The sequence below is a fragment of the Salmo salar genome, chromosome 20 (genome assembly GCF_965601325.2).
Source record: "Salmo salar chromosome 20, fSalSal1, whole genome shotgun sequence".
NCBI lineage: Eukaryota > Metazoa > Chordata > Actinopteri > Salmoniformes > Salmonidae > Salmo > Salmo salar.
The window spans coordinates 16,378,105-16,398,503 of record NC_138310.1 but is presented as its reverse complement, the minus strand read 5'-3'; the positions used below and the strand labels follow the sequence as shown (position 1 = coordinate 16,398,503).

Sequence of the window (20,399 nt, the reverse complement as noted above, 5' to 3'; positions counted from 1 at the left end):
TTGGATTCATACTTGGATTGATTGTGAGGAAGGATACAAGGAGAGGGAAGTGACTTTAGACTATTGAGATGCACCCCTAGTACCCCCATTCTCTCGATCGCTCGCTTATTCACTCACTCACTCACTCACTCACTCACTCACTCACTCACTCACTCACTCACTCACTCACTCACTCACTCACTCACTCACTCACTCACTCACTCACTCACTCACTCACTCACTCACTCACTCACTCACTCACTCACTCACTCACTCACTCACTCACTCAGACCTATTCCTCCTCCTTCTACAACAGCAGTATCTGTACTAATACTGGTAATGATATAATGATTCATGCTGTCTTTCACATGGTATGGGGAGATCCCTTGTATCAGTATCTGGAGCTGTACTTAGCGTTATCATGCACGGATGGGAGATGTGCACGGAGAGTGCTCAGCTCGGCTCTCTCCAGCATGGGCCTGACGCCCTGCATGCTGAGCAGCTCTGGGCTCTGCTGGAGAGGCTGCCTCCCTGGCTGATGATGTCACACCCCATGATGTCACAATAGGGTAGATGGGCTTGGCGCAAGATAAAGGAGAGGCAGGTCGGACAGACAAAAGGACACAGTCAGACACTTGCAGATGGTAGTACAGCCACAGACAGACAGATATGCATTGCCCCTATACAGGGGTGAGAAACACAGGCTATACACAGGCTATTTGTCACCCTGTCGTATATAGCTGCAGCTAGCACACACAGCTATCCCTGGTTTCCATAGCAACACACCTAGTTGGCTTGCCGTCTCACTCCAGTGAACACACACACACACACACACACACACACACACACACACACACACACACACACACACACACACACACACACACACACACACACACACACACACACACACACACACACACACACACACACACACACACACACGGGCTATGTTTCTCTCCGAGAACACACCATGTACACAACTGTCACTCCTTCTCTGTTATTTTCAACCTATGACATGGCTATTTCTTGACTAAAACATCAACATGAAGTATTTCATTTTGGTAATACAGAACAGTAGCATTGGGTACCAGTATCATCCACATACCATTGTCTTATTTTGTGCTGTTTGTTTTCACTACATACAATTATAGCAGGTTGTAACATGTGCATTAGCTATACACGGCTTAGGTAAAATGTAGAACACAGGCTGGGGAGGTCAAAAGATGTAGATGGTGGAATTGTATGTATTGTATGTAATGGTGACATCACTGTTATTGTGACGAGTGATCTCATTCGCTGGACCCAGCTGGCCTCGAGCATTATATTTAACCTACCTATTTGATGATGTCAGTATCACATGCCATTATTGTCTCTGATCCACCCTGAAATTGTAGAAAGACATAATGGGTATTGGTATTTGCAAGGGGCATGTTGTATTAATAAGGGGCATGTTGTATTAATAAGGGGCATGTTGTATTAATAAGGGGCATGTGTGCCATTATATAGCATTATGTTGTACACTGTGTGTACGTGTTGTACATGTTGATAGCTTTTACATACACACACTTTATTATCCTTCACCTAGGAAAGGGAAATCTGCCACCAAAATAAATGTTACAGATCAAAAAATAGCTCCAGATATGAGATCCATTTTGACTGGCTCTATATTCATCAGGGAATTGCAGTTTTGTGCCACAATTCCCCAAAACAAATTTGCCCGAAACATGATGCGATCCTTTCCATTTTCTACCTAAAGGTGTGTGTTTCAAACCTATTTGCTGAGTTAACAATAGCAGACTGCCTAGCTAGCCGGCCTGTGTGCGCGTGCTTGCCTGTTTTTTGGACCTGTGACGGCCTGTTCCTAGTCTCCTGGACACAGGCGGAGGCGCTATATCTCTCTTAACGGGAGACCAGCAGTCTCAGCTGCTCCAGCGCTGCTACCCACAATGCCTTCAGGGATCCAAGATGGAAGGTAATCTGAGACATGACTTGTCCCATCTACTGAGAGGGTATTTTGATTGGTCCAAGGCTTGACTTAATTGTTTTAGGTAGGAAACATATAGTGTTGTAGTCTTTTAGTGTATGCCCCACCAATCTAGTTTACAGTTAACGTGGCATGTTTATTTAAGCTAATCAATTAGCCTGCTATCTTTTCCTCTGTTAATGCCTTTTAATGTGTTCTGACTACCGTCCATCCATACTGCATCCGAGCTGCTTCATAAGTACAAATACAGTACAGTGTTCATGTACCCAACCCCAGTTCAGAGAAAACACAGCCAAGTTATTGCTCATCATAAAAGTCAGGACCAAAGACATGTACCTTATGGCACTCTATTCCCTATATACAGATTGTCTAACTTAATTTGATCACTCTGTTGTCGCAGAGCAATTTCCTGCGCTGGTAGCGTATCAACCCCTACAAAAATGGCCATTAATTATAATCCACATAATAATTCACATGTCCTGTTGCTGCAGGACTATTTTCTTAATGCAAGAAATTGGTCAAATTAAGATACCAGATCTGGCCTGCCAAGTGGCGCAGTGGTCTAAGGCACTGCTTTGCAGTGCTAGCTGTGCCACTAGAGATCCTGGTTGGAGTCCAGGCTCCGGGATGTCCTTGTCCCATCGCGCTCTAGCGACTCCTGTGGTGGGCCGGGCGCATGCATGCTGACACGGTCGCCAGGTGTACAGTGTTTTCTCCACCACATTGGTGCGGCTGGCTTCCAGGTTAAGTGGGCATTATGTCAAGAAGCAGTGTGACTTGGCTGGGTCGTGTTTCGGAGGACACACAGCTCTCGACCTTCACCTCTCCCGGGTCTGTACAGGAGTTGCAGCGATGGGACAAGACTGTTACTACCAATTGGATTCCATGAAATTGTGGAGAAAAAGGGAGAAAAAAAACTAAAGATAGGCCTCATGGTCAAACAAATAGAATACAGCATCATTTATGACCCTGAATGAAGTGCCACACAGTATTCTCTGTGCTGTACTAACTGTCCCATTCAGACATGTTCCAGACAGCCCAGTGACTGACCCTCGCGCCATGTGCAAATTGAATGGGATTTATAAATGTATTACACATATTCTTTTCTGTGGTCTTCTCTGACTCAACTCCCAGGAAATTAGCCTGAACTACCTTCAGTGTGAATATTGCATGACCAGGATGAGACCATCACCGCTTCCAGCAACAGTGTCCCAAAGATTACCTCAGCGTGATGACACATATCAAGAGTACACTCACACTCATGACACACAACACACAGTAGTGCCATCAAACACACACACACACACACACACACACACACACACACACACACACACACAGGCTCGGGTAGGTAACTGATAGTGTAGTAGTCTTTTGTCTATGCCCCACCAATGTAGTTTACAATTAAATACTTTCAGGTGCCATGTTTATTTAAGCAACTCTATAGCCTGCTCTCTCTTCCTCTGTTAATGCCTTTTAATGTGTTCTGACTACCGTCCATCCATACTGCATCCGAGCTGCTTCCGGAGCACACATACTCTGGTGCTGTATTAGTGTTGCAAAATGTCAATACATTCCCTGGTTTTCCAGAAATCCTGGTTGGAGGATTCTGGATTTCCTGTTTATTCCCTCCTGACACACGGCATGCAGTACTAACATCAAACACACACACACACACACACACAGACACGCTTGGCTAGCAAACGGATAGTGTAGTAGTCTTTTAGTTTTCCAGAGATCCTGATTGGAGGATTCCGGATTCCCTGCTTATTCCCTTCTCATTTCTGGAATCCTCCAACTGAGATTTTGGGAGAAGCAGGGAATTTATTGAAAGTTCCCGGAATTTTGCAACCCGAGCTGTACCCAACCCCAGTTTAGAGAAAACCCAGCAAGGTTATTGCTGATCATAAAAGTCAGGACCAAAGACATAGGATGTGTCCCAAATTACACTCTATTCCTTATATACAGATGTTCTATCTTTATTTGATCACTCTGCGCCGCAGGAAATTCAAATCTGTAGTGTATTCTACTTTTAAGAAGACTTCTAAAGTTTGTAATTTCCACTTTAAATTGTCGGACTTGATTTGCCCTAATGAAAAATGTATCAACCTCTATAAAAATCCCCATGAATTATTATCCACATAATAATTCACTTGTCCTGTAGCTGTAGGATTTATTTCCTACTGTGAGAAACTGGTCAAGTTAAGATAGCAGATCTGTAGTGCACTACTTCTGACCAGAGGACAAAGCCATGGCCTCATGGTCAAACAAATAGAATACAGCACCATTTATGACCCTGAATGAAGTGTCACACAGTATTCTCTGTGTTGTACTAACTGTCCCATTCAGACATGTTCCAGACAGCCCAGTGACTGACCCTCGCGCCTTGTGCAAATTGAATGGGATTTATAAATGTATTACACATATTCTTTTCTGTGGTCTTCTCTGACTCAACTCCCAGGAAATTAGCCTGAACTACCTTCAGTGTGAATATTGCATGACCAGGATGAGACCATCGCCGCTTCCAGCAACAGTGTCCCAAAGATTACCTCAGCGTGATGACACATATCAAGAGTACACTCACACTCATGACACACAACACGCAGTAGTGCCATCACACACACACACACACACACACACACACACACACACACACACACGCGCACACACACACACACACACACACACACACACACACACACACACACACACACACACACACACACACACACACACACACACACACACACACACACACACACGGTACAAGCATACAGTATGTCCCCATCCCGCTGCACTGCAGAAATCAAAGAAAATGTTGAAAATCTACTTATCAGAGGAATTACCTCCAACCTCAACCAATCACACGGAGAGATGAGCTCAGTCTGCTCCAGCCCAGCCAATCAGCTCTGGTGATCAAGCGCACTGTTTTCTCCATCCTCTCCCTGATAGGCTGGGTGTGTGTGGGTGAGGGCAGCAGCCCGTGTGGTTAACATAGGAGTGTGTGTGAGAGGCAGAGGCAGCCTTATTTCGAAGTTGTCGACAGGAGAGCTTCCCTCTCCAGGACCACCGGCAGCATCCAGGCATCCTCCTCTCACGTCATCTATTATTCACACATCCCAGTAGTGACTTTAGTGTGTGTGTATGGGTTTTACTCTGAGTGTGTTTGTCCGTGTGTGCGGGAGGATGCTCTCATCAGAACCACGGGTAGCCAAACGCTGTCCCCAGCTTCCCCAGAGCGCAGCGCTCCAGTCAAGATCCTGGACTATGGCTTTCCCCATGCAGAGGAACGACGCAGAGGAAGAGGCGGATATGACTGACTCTGTTCAGTGATTGGACCTGCAACACACCTCAAAGCCCCTCTTATTCTAGGACTCTGCTCTCGCTGTATTGAGCTGCTGGAGGTGTTGTTTCTGTTCCTCTCCCTCTTTTTTGGCGGTTCCGTCGTTCTGCACTGTAGCTGGCTCTAGTCCGCCTGTTCTGTTTATATTTGGACCACACATTACGTTTTTTTTTTTCAAAATGCCTGAGGTCAACTACCTGCACTCTGTGTCCTGGGGATTTCTAAAGGTAAGACGTGAGGTGGATTTTGTTATTCTAATACCATTAATATATATTTTTCTGATAAAGCAAGTCGTCATTCCTCCGATGAGGTGAGAATGATGTCATTGCCCGACAAAGGAAAAGCAAGGCTTGTCCCTGACAAACCTGTGGACTTTATTTATCAGAGCTGCAACGAGAGAGACAAACGTGTTGTTTGACGTAGTCCACCTGTATTGCTGGTGTTATTAGTTAAATGGTTGTATGGCTGGGTGTGCAGTCTGTGGCTCTGATATAGATAGCCGCCAATTATTTTGATGCTCTTACTGCTGGCTGCATGTTCACATGACTTATAGCTTATAGCATACAAGGGCCGTTTTTTGTATGAAAATGCAGGGATAGAGATATGCTGTATGTGAAAGGTGATCGAGTGCGTTGGTAAATATTTATAGGGCTGTATCAATGGCAGTCACTTTAACAAAGAGTCTTATGTCAAAGTCCAACTGCACAGTAAGTACTATGGGTTTATAATGGCCTCTGATATTGATCTATATTGACCATTCACATACATTATGCATGCTGGCTCCCTAACGCGGGCGCCACAGTTGCCAGGTTGAGAATGAAATGTAAATGTGTGTGCATTCAGATAGTGTCAGCACCACAGCCTTCAGCCTGGTTTTCGCAAATCACTGTTGTTTAAGAGTTCTCCTCCACCTTCCTCTTATTGTCCTCCGAATCAAAGGCCACATCTACATTTGGGTCTGTCACTCCAATCAGGAGAGAGGGAGCGAGCGACGGAGGGACAGAGGGAGCGAGCGACGGAGGGACAGAGGGAGCGAGGGAGAATGATAGTGGTTGACAAAGAATTGGGTTACTGATGACATCAGAACTGTGGCTGGTGGGGGGGGAGCAGCGGGTATCTCACCTGCTCTGTACCGGTTCCAGCCTCTCAACTGTGTGTGTGTGTGTGTGTGTCATAGCATGCTGTAGTAGTATTGATTCAAGTGTGGAGTCTCATAGTGTCTGCTATTTCCCTTCTAAAATAGTTTTCTACCTTTATAAATGACTTTGGCCCTCAATGGCAGATATGGTCAGAGTGAATGCTCCGATATGTGCTCCAGAATTCCACCATCTTTGTCCCAAGTCATACAAAATCATGAGTGACACATCCAGTGCAGAATATAACTCAATTTTCCCTGTTTTACTACAAACTCTAACCCTTCCTCTCTGTGTTTGTTTGTCTGTGTGTTGTGTTCCAGTTCAAGAGAATGTTGAACAGGGAGCTCAGCCACCTGTCTGAGATGAGCCGCTCTGGGAACCAGGTGTCGGAGTTCATCTCCAGCACCTTCCTGGGTGAGTGACCACTGGGCTCCTCCATGCTCATCCGGGACCCTGTAGAGAGGCAGGATCTGTGTCCCAAATGGCACCCTATTTCCTATATAACCCAGTACTTTTGACCAGGTCTCATAGGCCGTATTTTGTGTTGTTAATGCAGACAGTTTGGACATCCCACTCACTGTCTCTTATTCTATGTTTTTGACACATAGTCTCTTCTTTTATGTGTTTGACACAGACAAGCAGCACGAGGTGGAGATGCCAACTCCGCAGACGCAGAAGGAGAAGGAAGACAAGAAGAACAGGCCCATGTGTCAGATAAGTGGGGTGAAGAAACTGCAGCATAGCTCCAGCCTCACCAACTCTAACATACCCCGCTTCGGAGTCAAGACAGAGACAGAGGACGAACTGGCTAAGGTGGGCAGCAGTGGGAGAAAGGGGGAGGAGAGGGAGTGGGAGGAGACATGAAGAGAGAGGGTAAAGGGCAGAAAAGTGAGGGACAGAAAGAGATTGATGGGAGGGAAAGATTTAGAGAAGGGGTAGAGAAAGAGGGGAAGACAGATAGAGTGATGCTCTTCAACAGATGTCTACTACTGTATGTTGGTGTGTGAAGGGTTGGTTTCCCTTTGCAGGAGCTGGAGGATGTAAATAAATGGGGCCTTAACGTTTTCAAAGTCACTGAGTTCTCTGGGAACAGGCCCCTGACCGTCATGATGCACACTATATTCCAGGTAATCATCACATTTGATCTACTCTATTTTTGTTGATTGTACTTACATGACTATTAGAATACAAAATAATGTTTTGTTTTTTCTTATAGGAGAGAGACTTGTTAAAAACGTTTAAAATTCCACTCGACACCTTTATAACATACCTGATGACCTTAGAAGACCATTACCATGGCGACGTGGCCTACCACAACAACATCCATGCTGCTGATGTCACCCAGTCCACTCACGTGCTGCTATCGACCCCCGCTCTAGAGGTTGGACCTCTCAATCAATCAGTCAATCCATTCATCAATTACATACTTCAGTTTTTATTTGTCGGATTGTAACTGACAGATTTCCGGTTGCTGTTATTTGGTGTGTTACTCACCATCTTATCATGTTTGAATGGCTGGTGTGACCCTGTACTGTCTTCTCTGCTGTTCCCAGGCTGTGTTCACCGACCTGGAGATCCTAGCTGCCATATTCGCCAGTGCTATTCATGACGTTGACCACCCTGGAGTCTCCAACCAGTTCCTCATCAACACTAGTGAGTCTGAGTACAGGCCTGACTTAATAGCTACGTCAATGGCTGGCTGGTGCACACGCATGCACGCACACACACATACGCATAAAAGCCACTCATCAGAGCATGCACGAAAACGAAGACAGATACACACGCGCCCACCCCTACACACATGCACACACACTCAAATGAACTGTAGAGATCAATGATGGATGCCCTCTGTCTCTCCTGCGCATCTGGGTAAAACACTCACGAGATTCAATCCACCCATGTGCACACACACCAGATACCCTCCCCCCTCCCAGCTCTGGGACAAATGCTTGTTCTTGGAAGCTCTAAGTACAACAGGAATTGCTGTATTTCGGTTGGTACTATAATTCCACCACATACTGTAGAATACAGTACCAATTAGTATAGTGTAAACACTAGCTTCATTACAAGTGGAAATAGTGTCCTTATTCTACAAATGATCGACCTCTACAGATCTGTTTAAGAGTTTAAGAGATTGTCCGGCACTTTTGTATGCTTTTTAATTGGTAGTTCTGAAACCAATTGTCTACGACGTCACATATGTGCACCACGTCATTGCTCTCTCTCTCGCTCTGCTGTGTGTGCATCTTGCTAGCTGTCACTCAGATGGCGAGGGGCTGAAGCTCATTGGCTAGAACTCAAATTGCTAGGGGGCTGGCCCACGTGGGGAAAATGTAGGGAAAATGGCTCAGCACAGCTTCCAGATAAACAGTCACTTTCAAATGAGGGATTTCATGGCTAATTGATGTAAGACTGTAATTGTGCTCATAGATTAAGCATGTTTATAAATTGGGTCGTTCTGAATGCTCGTTGGCAGAAAGATGTGGTATATGAGACAATATACCACGGGTATGATGCAAAACCACTTGTTTATTGCTCTAATTACGTTGGTAACCTGTTCATAATAGCAATAAGGCACCTCAGGGGTTTGTGGTATATGGTCAAAATATCACAGCTAACGGCCGTGATATATTGTCGTACATAAGAACAGCCATATACCACACCACTTCGGGCCTTTTTACTTAAATGAATTACACATTCACACATCAAGCCCAAAGCGGGAGGTTTAAAAAATACTTAGTAGTCTCCAAAGTTCCGGAGCATGTGTTTTAAAAGTATATATTTCTGTTTTATATATTGACTGGTGAGGCAGAGGACCTCAACAACACCTCTCCATCGAACCCTGTTTTATGGATATAATATCACATTATTTATGTCAAGCATCTGAGTCAGGGTACAGTATGTGTGTTTGTCCCCCAGACTCGGAGCTGGCCCTCATGTACAACGACTCGTCAGTCCTGGAGAACCACCACCTGGCTGTGGGCTTCAAGCTGCTTCAGGAAGAGAACTGTGACATCTTCCAGAACCTGACCAAAAAACAACGACAATCACTGCGCAAGATGGTCATCGACATTGTGAGTGACTGGATAATCATCAGTAACCAATAGGAACGTCTGTGAAATAGTCTCCACATCAGCTTAGAAAACATCCATGGTTGTACTTGATTGCTTCTGTTAACTTCACAGGGAAGTTCTGTTCTATTGCTTTGTCCCTGCCAGTATTGTGACAGCCTGTGTTGCGTCTCTGGTGGTCCCCAGGTCCTAGCGACTGACATGTCCAAACACATGAACCTGCTGGCTGACCTAAAGACCATGGTGGAGACCAAGAAGGTGACCAGCTCTGGAGTTCTACTCCTGGACAACTACTCTGACAGGATACAGGTACTGCAGAACATGGTGCACTGTGCGGACCTGAGTAACCCCACTAAGCCCCTGCAGCTGTACCGCCAGTGGACCGACCGCATCATGGAAGAGTTCTTCACCCAGGGGGACAGAGAGAGGGAGAGAGGCATGGAGATCAGCCCTATGTGTGACAAACACAATGCCTCTGTTGAGAAGAGCCAGGTACCCAAACACACCAGACACATTCACAAACACCCAACACACACTCACACATATCCTTTCTGTTGTTTTTAACTAAACCTAAGCCTCCCTCTCCTCTCTCCAGGTAGGCTTCATAGACTACATTGTCCACCCTCTATGGGAGACGTGGGCAGACCTGGTGCACCCTGATGCCCAGGACATCCTGGACACTCTGGAGGACAACAGGGAGTGGTACCAGAGCACCATACCCCAGAGCCCCTCACCTACCCTGGACGAGCCTGAGGATATCAGCCGCCCCCTTGGAGGGGACAAGTTCCAGTTTGAACTCACCCTGGAGGAGGACGGGGAGTCGGACACAGAGAAGGACAGTGGCAGCCAACCCGAGGAGGAGGATGAAGAAGAGGAGAATAGTTGTAGTGACTCAAAAACACTCTGTACGCAGGACTCTGAGTCGACAGAGATACCACTGGATGAGCAGGTGGGGGAGGATGAGGAAGAGGAGGTGGAAGTGGAAGGAGAATCCTCTTCATCGCAACCATCTGTAGTGGAAGAGGAAGAGGAGGGGGAGGATGATGAGAAGAAGGGAGAGGAGAAACCAGCCGATACATAGCAGTGTATGGATGGCAACTAAACTGTTCTTCTTAATAACCAGAGATTATTATTTATAGAGTATTTTGGGGTTTTGTGGAGTGTCTGTCTGTTTTTATATATATATATATATATATATATATATATATATATACATGTGTTTATGGTTCCAAAGCGCACGCTGCTCTCCACCCCTTGGTCACTCCTCTCTCCTCATCCTATTGGTCAGCTTCTTAGACACGTCCACTGGTACTTCTACAAGTTTTTTGCACTCAGGAAAACTCTTTTCCATTCACATTTGTACTGAAGTTGTCTGTGTGTTATTTAACTTTAAAACCCAGTCCTACTGTGTTGAAGTTACATTAAGGATTTTGATCAGCCGTTTAGAGTGTGTTTAATGCTGTTTATATACAGCATATCTCCTCCTTTCAGCCTTGCCTGACTGATGGCAGTGTTTCTGTGTGTTATTAAGTGCCGTTCTGCAGAAGTTGCTATAGTATATTTTTTTCTTAGTTCTTTGTACTCCTCAGCAAAGTCAGTGAAGCAATGTGCTAAGTTGCTGTGTGGTCTGGATGAATGAAAGCCCAACAGGACACGTCACCATGCAGAGAGGACCTGCAGCACATGGAGAGAAATGCATTGTGGGAATTTATCAAGACACTTTTCTGAAGTTGAAGTCTTCCTTGAAAACCTGACTGAAAAAAAGGCTAAGATCTTTCAGCACTAATGCTAGGTTTGACCTCTAGAGTTTTTGTATCATACCGTACGTATCTTTTTTAGGTTTTACTTTTGCTATCCTACGTTTTACTTTTGTTAACGAAAAGAAAAAGAGAAGTGACTTGAAAGTCAAATGAAATCTGTTGATGAGAATACCTCGTCTGCCACTGCTTTTCTGTGTGTAAAAGGGTCATTTTCTAGTTATTGTATTTGGGTTAGTATTGGGGATTATTTGCACTCCTTTAAATATATCCAACCTGGCCTCAGGGCAATTTGTAGCATCTGGGACAGACATTTGCCACTTCCATTTAGTATCGCATGTTACATTACAAATGGAATAGTGGTTGTACAATATTATACGAATTGGAGGATGTGTAGTATCATAAGTCTTACCTGGTCGAACAATATCATACAAATTGTTTTAAGTAAGTTATCGTATGTCTTGGAGGATGTCTTTGTCTGAGACCAGGCTGCTTGTTGCGTTGCAGGATAATTTACATTGCTGGTTAGGAGAATTGACAACAAAGCAGTGGTTGACTTGAGCAGCAGCTCACCAGAGCTGAGTACCGGCACCAAAAAAGCTTCTACTGCTTGAGCTCCTGTTCATTTGATAGAATATTAGCTCAAAAGTATTGTGGAGCTCCTGCACTGAAATATAAACCATACCGGCACCCAAAATGAGTACCAGCACCTATTTCAGTCTAAGTCGAGCACTGCGACAAGAATGTACGTAAAACGTTAGAAGATCCAGGCTGTATCACATCCGGCCGTAATTGGGAGTCCCATAGCGCGGCGCACAATTGGCCCAGCGTCGTCTGGGTTTTCCCGGAGTAGGCCTTCATTGTAAATAAGAATTTGTTCTTAACTGACTTGCCTCGTTAAATAAAGGTAAAAATAAATGACAATAAAAGGTAAGAATTAGGTTAAGATTAGGTAAAGGGTTGGGGAAGTGTTAGCTAAAATGCTACACATTACTAGATGGTTGCGGTTTACGCCCACCTATCCTTCCCGAGCAACCACCCTAATTTTGTTTCTGTCTTAAGTAACCAGACCATTATTCCATTTGTAACATAACTGAACATATCATTTTATGTAAAATAGCAAAAGTGTAAGTTATGAGTCCAGTCTAATATATCGCCCAATTCCAAATCAACCCCAAGCTCCTACCCTCTGTCTACGCACTTGATCTGAGAGGATTGGATATATATATTAGTTTCCAATCCTCTCATATCTACAGGAGTGCCCAGGGGGTAGGTGCTCGGGCTCGATTTGCTGATTGCATGTTTATCAAAAGTAATTTACACTATTACTCCCATACCACTGTCCCCATGTTTGGTTGTAATAACCATGTAACAGTTATTTCAAAGAATGTTTTCGCTGAAAAAAATGACACATGTTGACATATAGGCCTACTTTACTTTACGTTCAATGAAATCATTTTGTCTGACTGACCAGAAGGAAGCCTTTACATTCTACTTATTGTTGCCTGCAGTAAATGTGAGCAAATGTCATCTGACAATGCAATGCTTGTATTGGATATAAGAAGCACCTTTGGTTAAAGGGTTGTGGAAGTCTGAGGGGGGGGGGGGGGGGGGGGGGGGGGTTCGTTAGCTTTTTTACATTTATTTAGTGTGTTGCGACACTTTTTGTGCTACGCACACAGTAACCTTATTTCCCGTTTTCTGTCAATCAATCTTGTCTTCGTTTTCTGATTGTGGTGTAGGGATGTGGTCGATTCGGTTTCTCATTCGGGAAGCGATTTGTTCCAAAATAGTGGTAAAAAATATATGTCGAGATTTAGCGTTAAAATCCCTCAGATTAAGTAACAGCTTTGTGATATGTCTGAAATATGAAAAGTGACAGTCATTATTACAATTTGTCAGGGCTAATAAGAAACAAATCAAATTCCAATTCAATAATTGAAAGATCCTCATTTAAAATAAATGGCTCTTTTCAACTCTTGAATGGGGAACTAAAATGAATATCCTGAATTTACTTGGAATGGAATTGACCTCAACCGTTACTGCAGGTCAGTAATATTTACCAATGCACTACATGGTTGATGTTTTCACACGTTAAGAAAATGCCTGTCATTGTCATCACACTAACCTTTGATTTGTTTGTTTTGACCAAGAACACAAGACAATCAGCTCCACGGCGTAGTAGTGGTCTCGTCAGAAGAATAGTCGGCTATAGTTAATGCACTGATGTTTTCATATCTCTCTACTTTACTATTTTATTTCAACTCGCCAAAACTCACGTGCACATTTAGGCTTGAACAATGCCCTATACACTTAATCCAAGAGACTCTTTCTTTTCCACATTTTCTATTGTTGTTGTTGTTACAATTGATGTTATTATTTATTGCTATGTTTTTCTATTTGTTGTGTCTTTCTTGCCGTATTAGGGCGGGACAGTAAAGCTTTCACTGTAGCATAGACCGCAGTACAGGCTTGCCAGTTACTATACCCAAATATGCTGTTTTTCTAACTATGTACATACAGTATAAAAAAAATGTTGAAATGTAAAAAATTACTTGCAGTAATGAACATGTCTTTTTAAAGAGTGCTTATTTTAAAAGAAATGTGTCGTTTCTAATGTTTTATTTTGCTATTTTTTTCCTTGTGCCAAGTTTTTTTTCCCATCCTCACCGGATGACCTTCCCATAATACAGTTTTTCTGGTTGTATCTCTGTTTACAAACATATATTTATTGTGCTGTAAATACTATCATTATTATTATTATTCTCATCATGATGCTGTTTGTTGTAAGTTCATTGACTCATCGTCCCTTATGGTGATGGTGTGGCTGTATTATGTAGCTCTTGTTGAGAGAATGTTTATTACACAAAATTATCCATTGATATCGGTTATCTGAGAAGCTTGCTTAGAGTGGAGGAGGAGAGGGGAAAGCCAAATTGTTTTTTAGAGGAAGCTGTTCCTTGGCCCATGGGCTGTGCCTTAAATTCAACATGCCATTTTTATGTCTTGTTTCTTTTTAATTCTCCTCGTTTGCTGCATTAGGGAATCTTGTGGTTTGAGCTGACCTCACCCAGACAATGGCCTCCAGTTGTGAAAGGAACTCATTAAATAATGTTGCCTTTTTACTATATAGCCAAATCAGAAATAGTATGTGAACATGGACAAAAGGCAGTACGTGCTATACATTCTGTTGTCAAGGTTGAAAACGGAGATCATGGCTGTGGAGTTCATGGTCGACTCAGGCCTAAGATCCACTAGATGAGTGGTGGCTTGGCCAAGCTGGATCCGTGGGGTTGGTTGGTCCTATGGGGTTATTAAGCACCAAGATTTAGAGACACATCCACGTGTTCAGTCACTGCTGCATTTATTTAGGCTGAAACACTCACGATGTGTTGCTCATCCATGCTTGGCAAGCACATCTAATCATACAACATGCAATATCTAAAACCACTAGCATCATTCTGCCTGGAGAGGAGAAGGCTAGTATTTATATAGTGGGGGAAGAGGGGGGGGGGGTCATCCTAAAAACACGTCCTTAGATGGGGACTCTTATTTTGACACACATACTGTAGATTATAAACAGCCATGGACCAATGGAATCAGTGGTTTCTTTTGTCATTTTGTGTTATATTTTTATGGTATGAAAGGAATACACAAACTGTACGTAACTTCAAAAAGGTCTTCAGGACAATTATTTTTGGGTTATGTCTTTAGAATGCCAACTTGTCTTGAAGTTTCACGAGACAATATAAAGTTATTTTAATGGATTCCTTGTAAATTGCAGTCTATTGAATAGCACTGTAGATCATAAACTTTCTGTAAAAAAAATATTTTAAAAAATGAAGAAAAAATGTTTTTTTATATGCAACAGATTAAATAAAAGCATGGGTTGATTCTGCCTACCCGTTGGTCTCTTCTGTATCATTATAAAGGGAATTGTACAGTATATTTAGTAAAGATAGGCAGGTCGTTCCATCAATTTGGTGCCTTTTGAGAAGTTTAACTTGGTTCCAAAAAAGTTTGATTTCACCTCATTTTAACATTCTGTCATAAAGAGCACACATTTTCTCATCCCAAGAGGTTAAATAAAAAAATCACTATAGTCAGTGCCAGTGGAGGATTCTCAAAGGAGGAAGGGGAGGACCATCCTCCTCAGTAAATTTCATAAAAATATTGAAACATTAAAAAAGTTTTCTTTAGATAAACTTATTCTAAATATGTTCACTTCACCAAATTGTCACACCCTGATCTGTTTCACCTGTCTTTATACTTGTCTCCACCCCCCTCCAGGTGTCGCCCATCTGCCCCATTATCCCCTGTGTATTTATACCTGTGTTTTTTGTTAGTCTGTTGCCAGTTTGTCTTGTCAAGCCTACCAGTGGTTTTCCCGTACTCCTGTTTTCATGGTAGTCCCTGTTTTCTAGTTTTCCCGGTTTTGACCATTCTGCCTGCCCTGAGCCTGCCTGCTGTTCTGTACCTTATGACACTGCCCTGGATTACTGACCTCTACTTGCCCTGAGCCTGCCTGCCGTTCTGTACCTTTCGAACTGTGCTCTGGATTACTGACCTCTGCCTGCCCTTGACCTGTCGTTTGCCTGCCCCCTGTTTTTGTAATAAACTTTTGTTACTTTTGAACTGTCTGCATCTGGGTCTTATCCTGAGGTCTGATACAAATAATTGATTTAAATGCAATGTTTTGCAATGAAGGTCTACAGTAGCCTCAACAGCACTCTGTAAGGTGTAGCAGCTAGTAGCAGCACTCCATGGTGAGGCAGCTAGTTTCTATCCTCCAACCTATCAGAGCTCTTGCAGCATGAATTTACATGTTGTCCACCCAATCAAAGGATCAGAAAATTAATCTAGTACTGAAAGCATAAATTACAGCTTGCTAGCACTGCATTGCATAAAATGTGGTCAGTAGTTGACTCAAAAAGAGAGAAAGACAATCGTTGAACCGTTTTGAATAAATAAATAAAAAATTAAATTAAGGAGAAATAAACGAGAGAAAGAGAGAGAGATAGCTATATTTTGTTGTATTTTTTCTTTTAACTTTCACTTAGCTAGCGAATGCAGTTAGCTAGTTTGGCCTACTCAAATACTTGGCTCAAACAGAAAGGGATGCTATGTTAGCTAGCTCGCTATGGCTGTTCAACACTGAAACTCTTTCAAGTCAAGGTAAGCGTTTGGTTTTATTAATTTATTGCCTCTGGGGTCCGCTGGTGTAAATGCTAAACAGCTTGCTGACTGTACACTATGATTGTAGCGGGTTTACTAACATGTTAGTTCTAGTAGCTATGTTGACTAGCTATGACGTTAGCTAATATGGTGACAATGATGTATGCTGTGTGTAGCAGTTAGCAGTTATAATACGAAGGTTTGACTTGGAAAGGTTTTTTCGCCTGGTCACAGACAGCTGATGTGTTGTGCACTGAAGTCCACAAGCGAAGGGAAAAGGTGAGAGGAGGAGAGTGCATAGTTACGAGAAGGAATTATCCAACAAGCAAAATGGTCATGTTTGTATATGGCTGCTATGAAAGTGAACTGTGTTTGTGTGTGATCAAGGGTCTATTCATTCCACAGATTCTGTTGAAAAACGCTTCTTAAATGGAAGCAAACAGAACGAAATGGTGATAAACATATCTGAATGTATCCAATAGAAACTCTGGTTTGCAACTGTTGGACTAATGATAACCCCCTATATCAGCTAGATTGAGGCAAGAGTGTGCAAGGCGGTATTGAATGTGTCACTGTCTGTCGCCTAGATTACACTTTTTTTTTATCTCAACCTGTGCACCTACGTTGTAAACTTTAATTCATAGTTTAGGTTGTAGAAACCTCATGATAGGTACTATAGGGACAATATTGGTATCATGTCGTAGGCTAAACCTATTGATGTTACATTGAACTGGGTGAATGGAATATGAATGACAGTCATCCAATCTGCTGTAATATAAATAAGGCCATGCTCATAAAAATAAATCGTCCTCCCTCATCTTAAATGTCACCAACTGCCACTGGGCAGTGCCTATTAAGTGCGAAATAAAGTAAGTGGTTTAATGATTTTACTTAAATCAGCTGTCAATAGTTAAGAATGCTATTTTCGGATGATTATTCCCTATTGGAATTTGGCCTCTAGGTACCCGCTCTTAAGCCAGATTTCACCGTAAAACAGGTTTTAGTGACTGGTATATGGGCCCTTGAGCCATAAAATCAGCCAATGGTTTCCTTCAGTGATTAAAATGTTTCAAATGTGTAGTCTATTCAAACTCAAGGCCTCTGCCTTGATTCAATGCTTTGGCACCAGGCACGGAAGGATGAAACAGCGAACAGATAAGGCAAGATATTTAGATCTGCCCTCCCCTTTCGACTGTTAGATTTCCTCTTAGACGATATGCATACGTCTGTCTATTAAACCTTTAATAAAGAAGTTGTTTGCCTTATCTTTTACATCAAGCATTTCTCCACACCTTGATCAGTTTTCAATTCGTAACAAAATCCCCTTGTAACAGAGGGAATGGAATCTTGTTGTGTTCAACAGGGAGTGACAATTGAATGCAAGCTTCACAGAAATGATTTTAATTGTTAAAACATTTCTAGTCTGTCTATCTATGGGTAACATGATTGACGTGTTATGCTCAATCTGCTCAGTTTTCCACCACAAAATGGGCAAGAAGAGAACTAGCTCACCTGCTTTTACACCATGATTTGATTAGATGTTGAATGTTTCTTTAGAATTAATTTTTCTTAAAAAGGAATAATTTCACGATGTAGATGTAATGTTCCCTATATAGGGGACTTTGAGCAGTTCTGGTCCAGTTCCGACTGACATTTCGGTGTACAAAGTGCTCTGTGAACGTTGTAGAGTCCAGTGCCTTATAAGGCCAGAAAGCCCTATCTGTCTGCTCTCCGCTACCACTTGAAGTGTCAGGTTTCACACCCCACATTTTCATAGTGAGTGACATGTCACAATTTGCTGTCTCTCTGAGTGAAAAGAGATGACCTATGAAAGGGGACAGTCTAACGAACCAATCAGTTGTGGTTTCATCTCGGATTACTTTATCCTATCCCAGGTATTCCTTAAAGAGGTGGGGTTTCAGGTGTCTCCGGAAGGTGGTGATTGACTCCGCTGTCCTGGCGTCGTGAGGGAACTTGTTCCACCATTGGGGTGCCAGAGCAGCGAACAGTTTTGACTGGGCTGAGCGGGAACTGTGCTTCCGCAGAGGTAGGGAGGCGAGCAGGCCAGAGGTGGATGAACGCAGTGCCCTTCTTTGGGTGTAGGGACTGATCAGAGCCTGAAGGTACGGAGGTGCCGTTCCCCTCACAGCTCTGTAGGCAAGCACCATGGTCTTGTAGCAGATGTGAGCTTCAACTGGAAGCCAGTGGAGTGTGCGGAGGAGCGGGGTGACTTGAGAGAACTTGGGTAGGTTGAACACCAGACGGGCTGCGGTTTTCTGGATGAGTTGTAGGGGTTTAATGGCACAGGCAGGGAGCCCCACCAACAGCGAGTTGCAGTAATCCAGACGGGGGATGACAAGTGCCTGGATTAGGACCTGCGCCGCTTCTTGTGTAAGGCAGGGTCGTACTCTGCGAATGTTGTAGAGCATGAACCTACAGGATCGGGTCACCGCCTTGATGTTAGCGGAGAACGACAGGGTGTTGTCCAGGGTCACGCTAAGGCTCTTAGCACTCTGGGAGGAGGACACAGTGGAGTTGTCAACCGTGATGGCGAGATCATGGAACGGGCAGTCCTTCCCCGGGAGGAAGAGCAGCTCCGTCTTGCCGAGTTTCAGCTTGAGGTGGTGATAGGTCATCCACCCTGATATGTCTGCCAGACATGCAGAGATGCGATTTGCCACCTGGTTATCAGAAGGGGGAAAGGAGAAGATTAATTGTGTGTCGTCTGCGTAGCAATGATAGGAGAGACCATGTGAGGATATGACAGAGCCAAGTGACTTGGTGTGTAGCGAGAATAGGAGAGGGCCTAGAACTGAGCCCTGGGGGACACCAGTGGTGAGAGCACGTGGTGCGGAGACGGATTCTCGCCACACCACCTGGTAGGAGCGACCTGTCAGGTAGGACGCAATCCAAGAGTGAGCCGCGCCGGAGATGCCCAACTCGGAGAGGGTGGAGAGGAGGATCTGATGGTTCACAATATCAAAGGCAGCAGATAGGTCTAGAAGGATGAGAGCAGAGGAGAGAGAGTTAGCTTTAGCAGTGCGGAGAGCCTCTGTGACACAGAGAAGAGCAGTCTCAGTTGAATGACCAGTCTTGAAACCTGACTGATTTGGATCAAGAAGGTCATTCTGAGAGAGATAGCAAGAGAGCTGGCCAAGGACGGCACGCTCAAGAGTTTTGGAGAGAAAAGAAAGAAGGGATACTCGTCTGTAGTTGTTGACATCGGAGGGATCGAGTGTAGGTTTTTTGAGAAGGGGTGCAACTCTCGCTCTCTTGAAGACGGAAGGGACGTAACCAGCGGTCAAGAATGAGTTGATGAGCGAGGTGAGGTAGGGAAGAAGGTCTCCGGAAATGGTCTGGAGAAGAGAGGAGGGGATAGGGTCAAGCGGGCAGGTTGTTGGGCGGCCGGCCGTCACAAGTCGCAAGATTTCATCTGGAGAGAGAGGGGAGAAAGAGGTCAAAGCATAGGGTAGGGCAATGTGAGCAGGACCAGCGGTGTCGTTTGACTTAACAAATGAGGATCGGATGTCGTCAACCTTCTTTTCAGAATGGTTGACGAAGTCATCCGCAGAAAGGGAGGAGGGGGGAGGGGGAGGAGGATTCAGGAGGGAGGAGAAGGTGGCAAAGATCTTCCTAGGGTTAGAGGCAGATGCTTGGAATTTAGAGTGGTAGAAAGTGGCTTTAGCAGCGGAAACAGAGGAAGAAAATGTAGAGAGGAGGGAGTGAAAAGATGCCAGGTCCGCAGGGAGGCTAGTTTTCCTCCATTTCCGCTCGGCTGCCCGGAGCCCTGTTCTGTGAGCTCGCAATGAGTCGTCAAGCCACGGAGCAGGAGGGGAGGACCGAGCTGGCCGGGAGGATATGGGACATAGAGAGTCAAAGGATGCAGAAAGGGAGGAGAGGAGGGTTGAGGAAGCAGAATCAGGAGATTGGTTGGAGAAGGATTGAGCAGAG

General features: G+C 44.1%; 1 protein-coding gene across 1 annotated transcript in view; it reads left to right on the top strand.

The window, feature by feature from the left end:
* The window catches only part of LOC106580051 (3',5'-cyclic-AMP phosphodiesterase 4D), a 90,364-nt gene extending 77,498 nt beyond the window's left edge, over nt 1-12,866 (top strand). The window contains exons 7-14 of the mRNA XM_014160619.3: nt 6,766-6,859; nt 7,080-7,258; nt 7,474-7,572; nt 7,662-7,826; nt 7,999-8,098; nt 9,365-9,519; nt 9,703-10,008; nt 10,112-12,866. Of these exons, the coding sequence (XP_014016094.1) occupies nt 6,766-6,859; nt 7,080-7,258; nt 7,474-7,572; nt 7,662-7,826; nt 7,999-8,098; nt 9,365-9,519; nt 9,703-10,008; nt 10,112-10,597 (1,584 nt within the window). The 3' untranslated portion in view covers nt 10,598-12,866. The remainder of the gene's footprint in view (nt 1-6,765; nt 6,860-7,079; nt 7,259-7,473; nt 7,573-7,661; nt 7,827-7,998; nt 8,099-9,364; nt 9,520-9,702; nt 10,009-10,111) is intronic.
* The last annotated feature ends 7,533 nt before the right edge of the window (nt 12,867-20,399 follow it).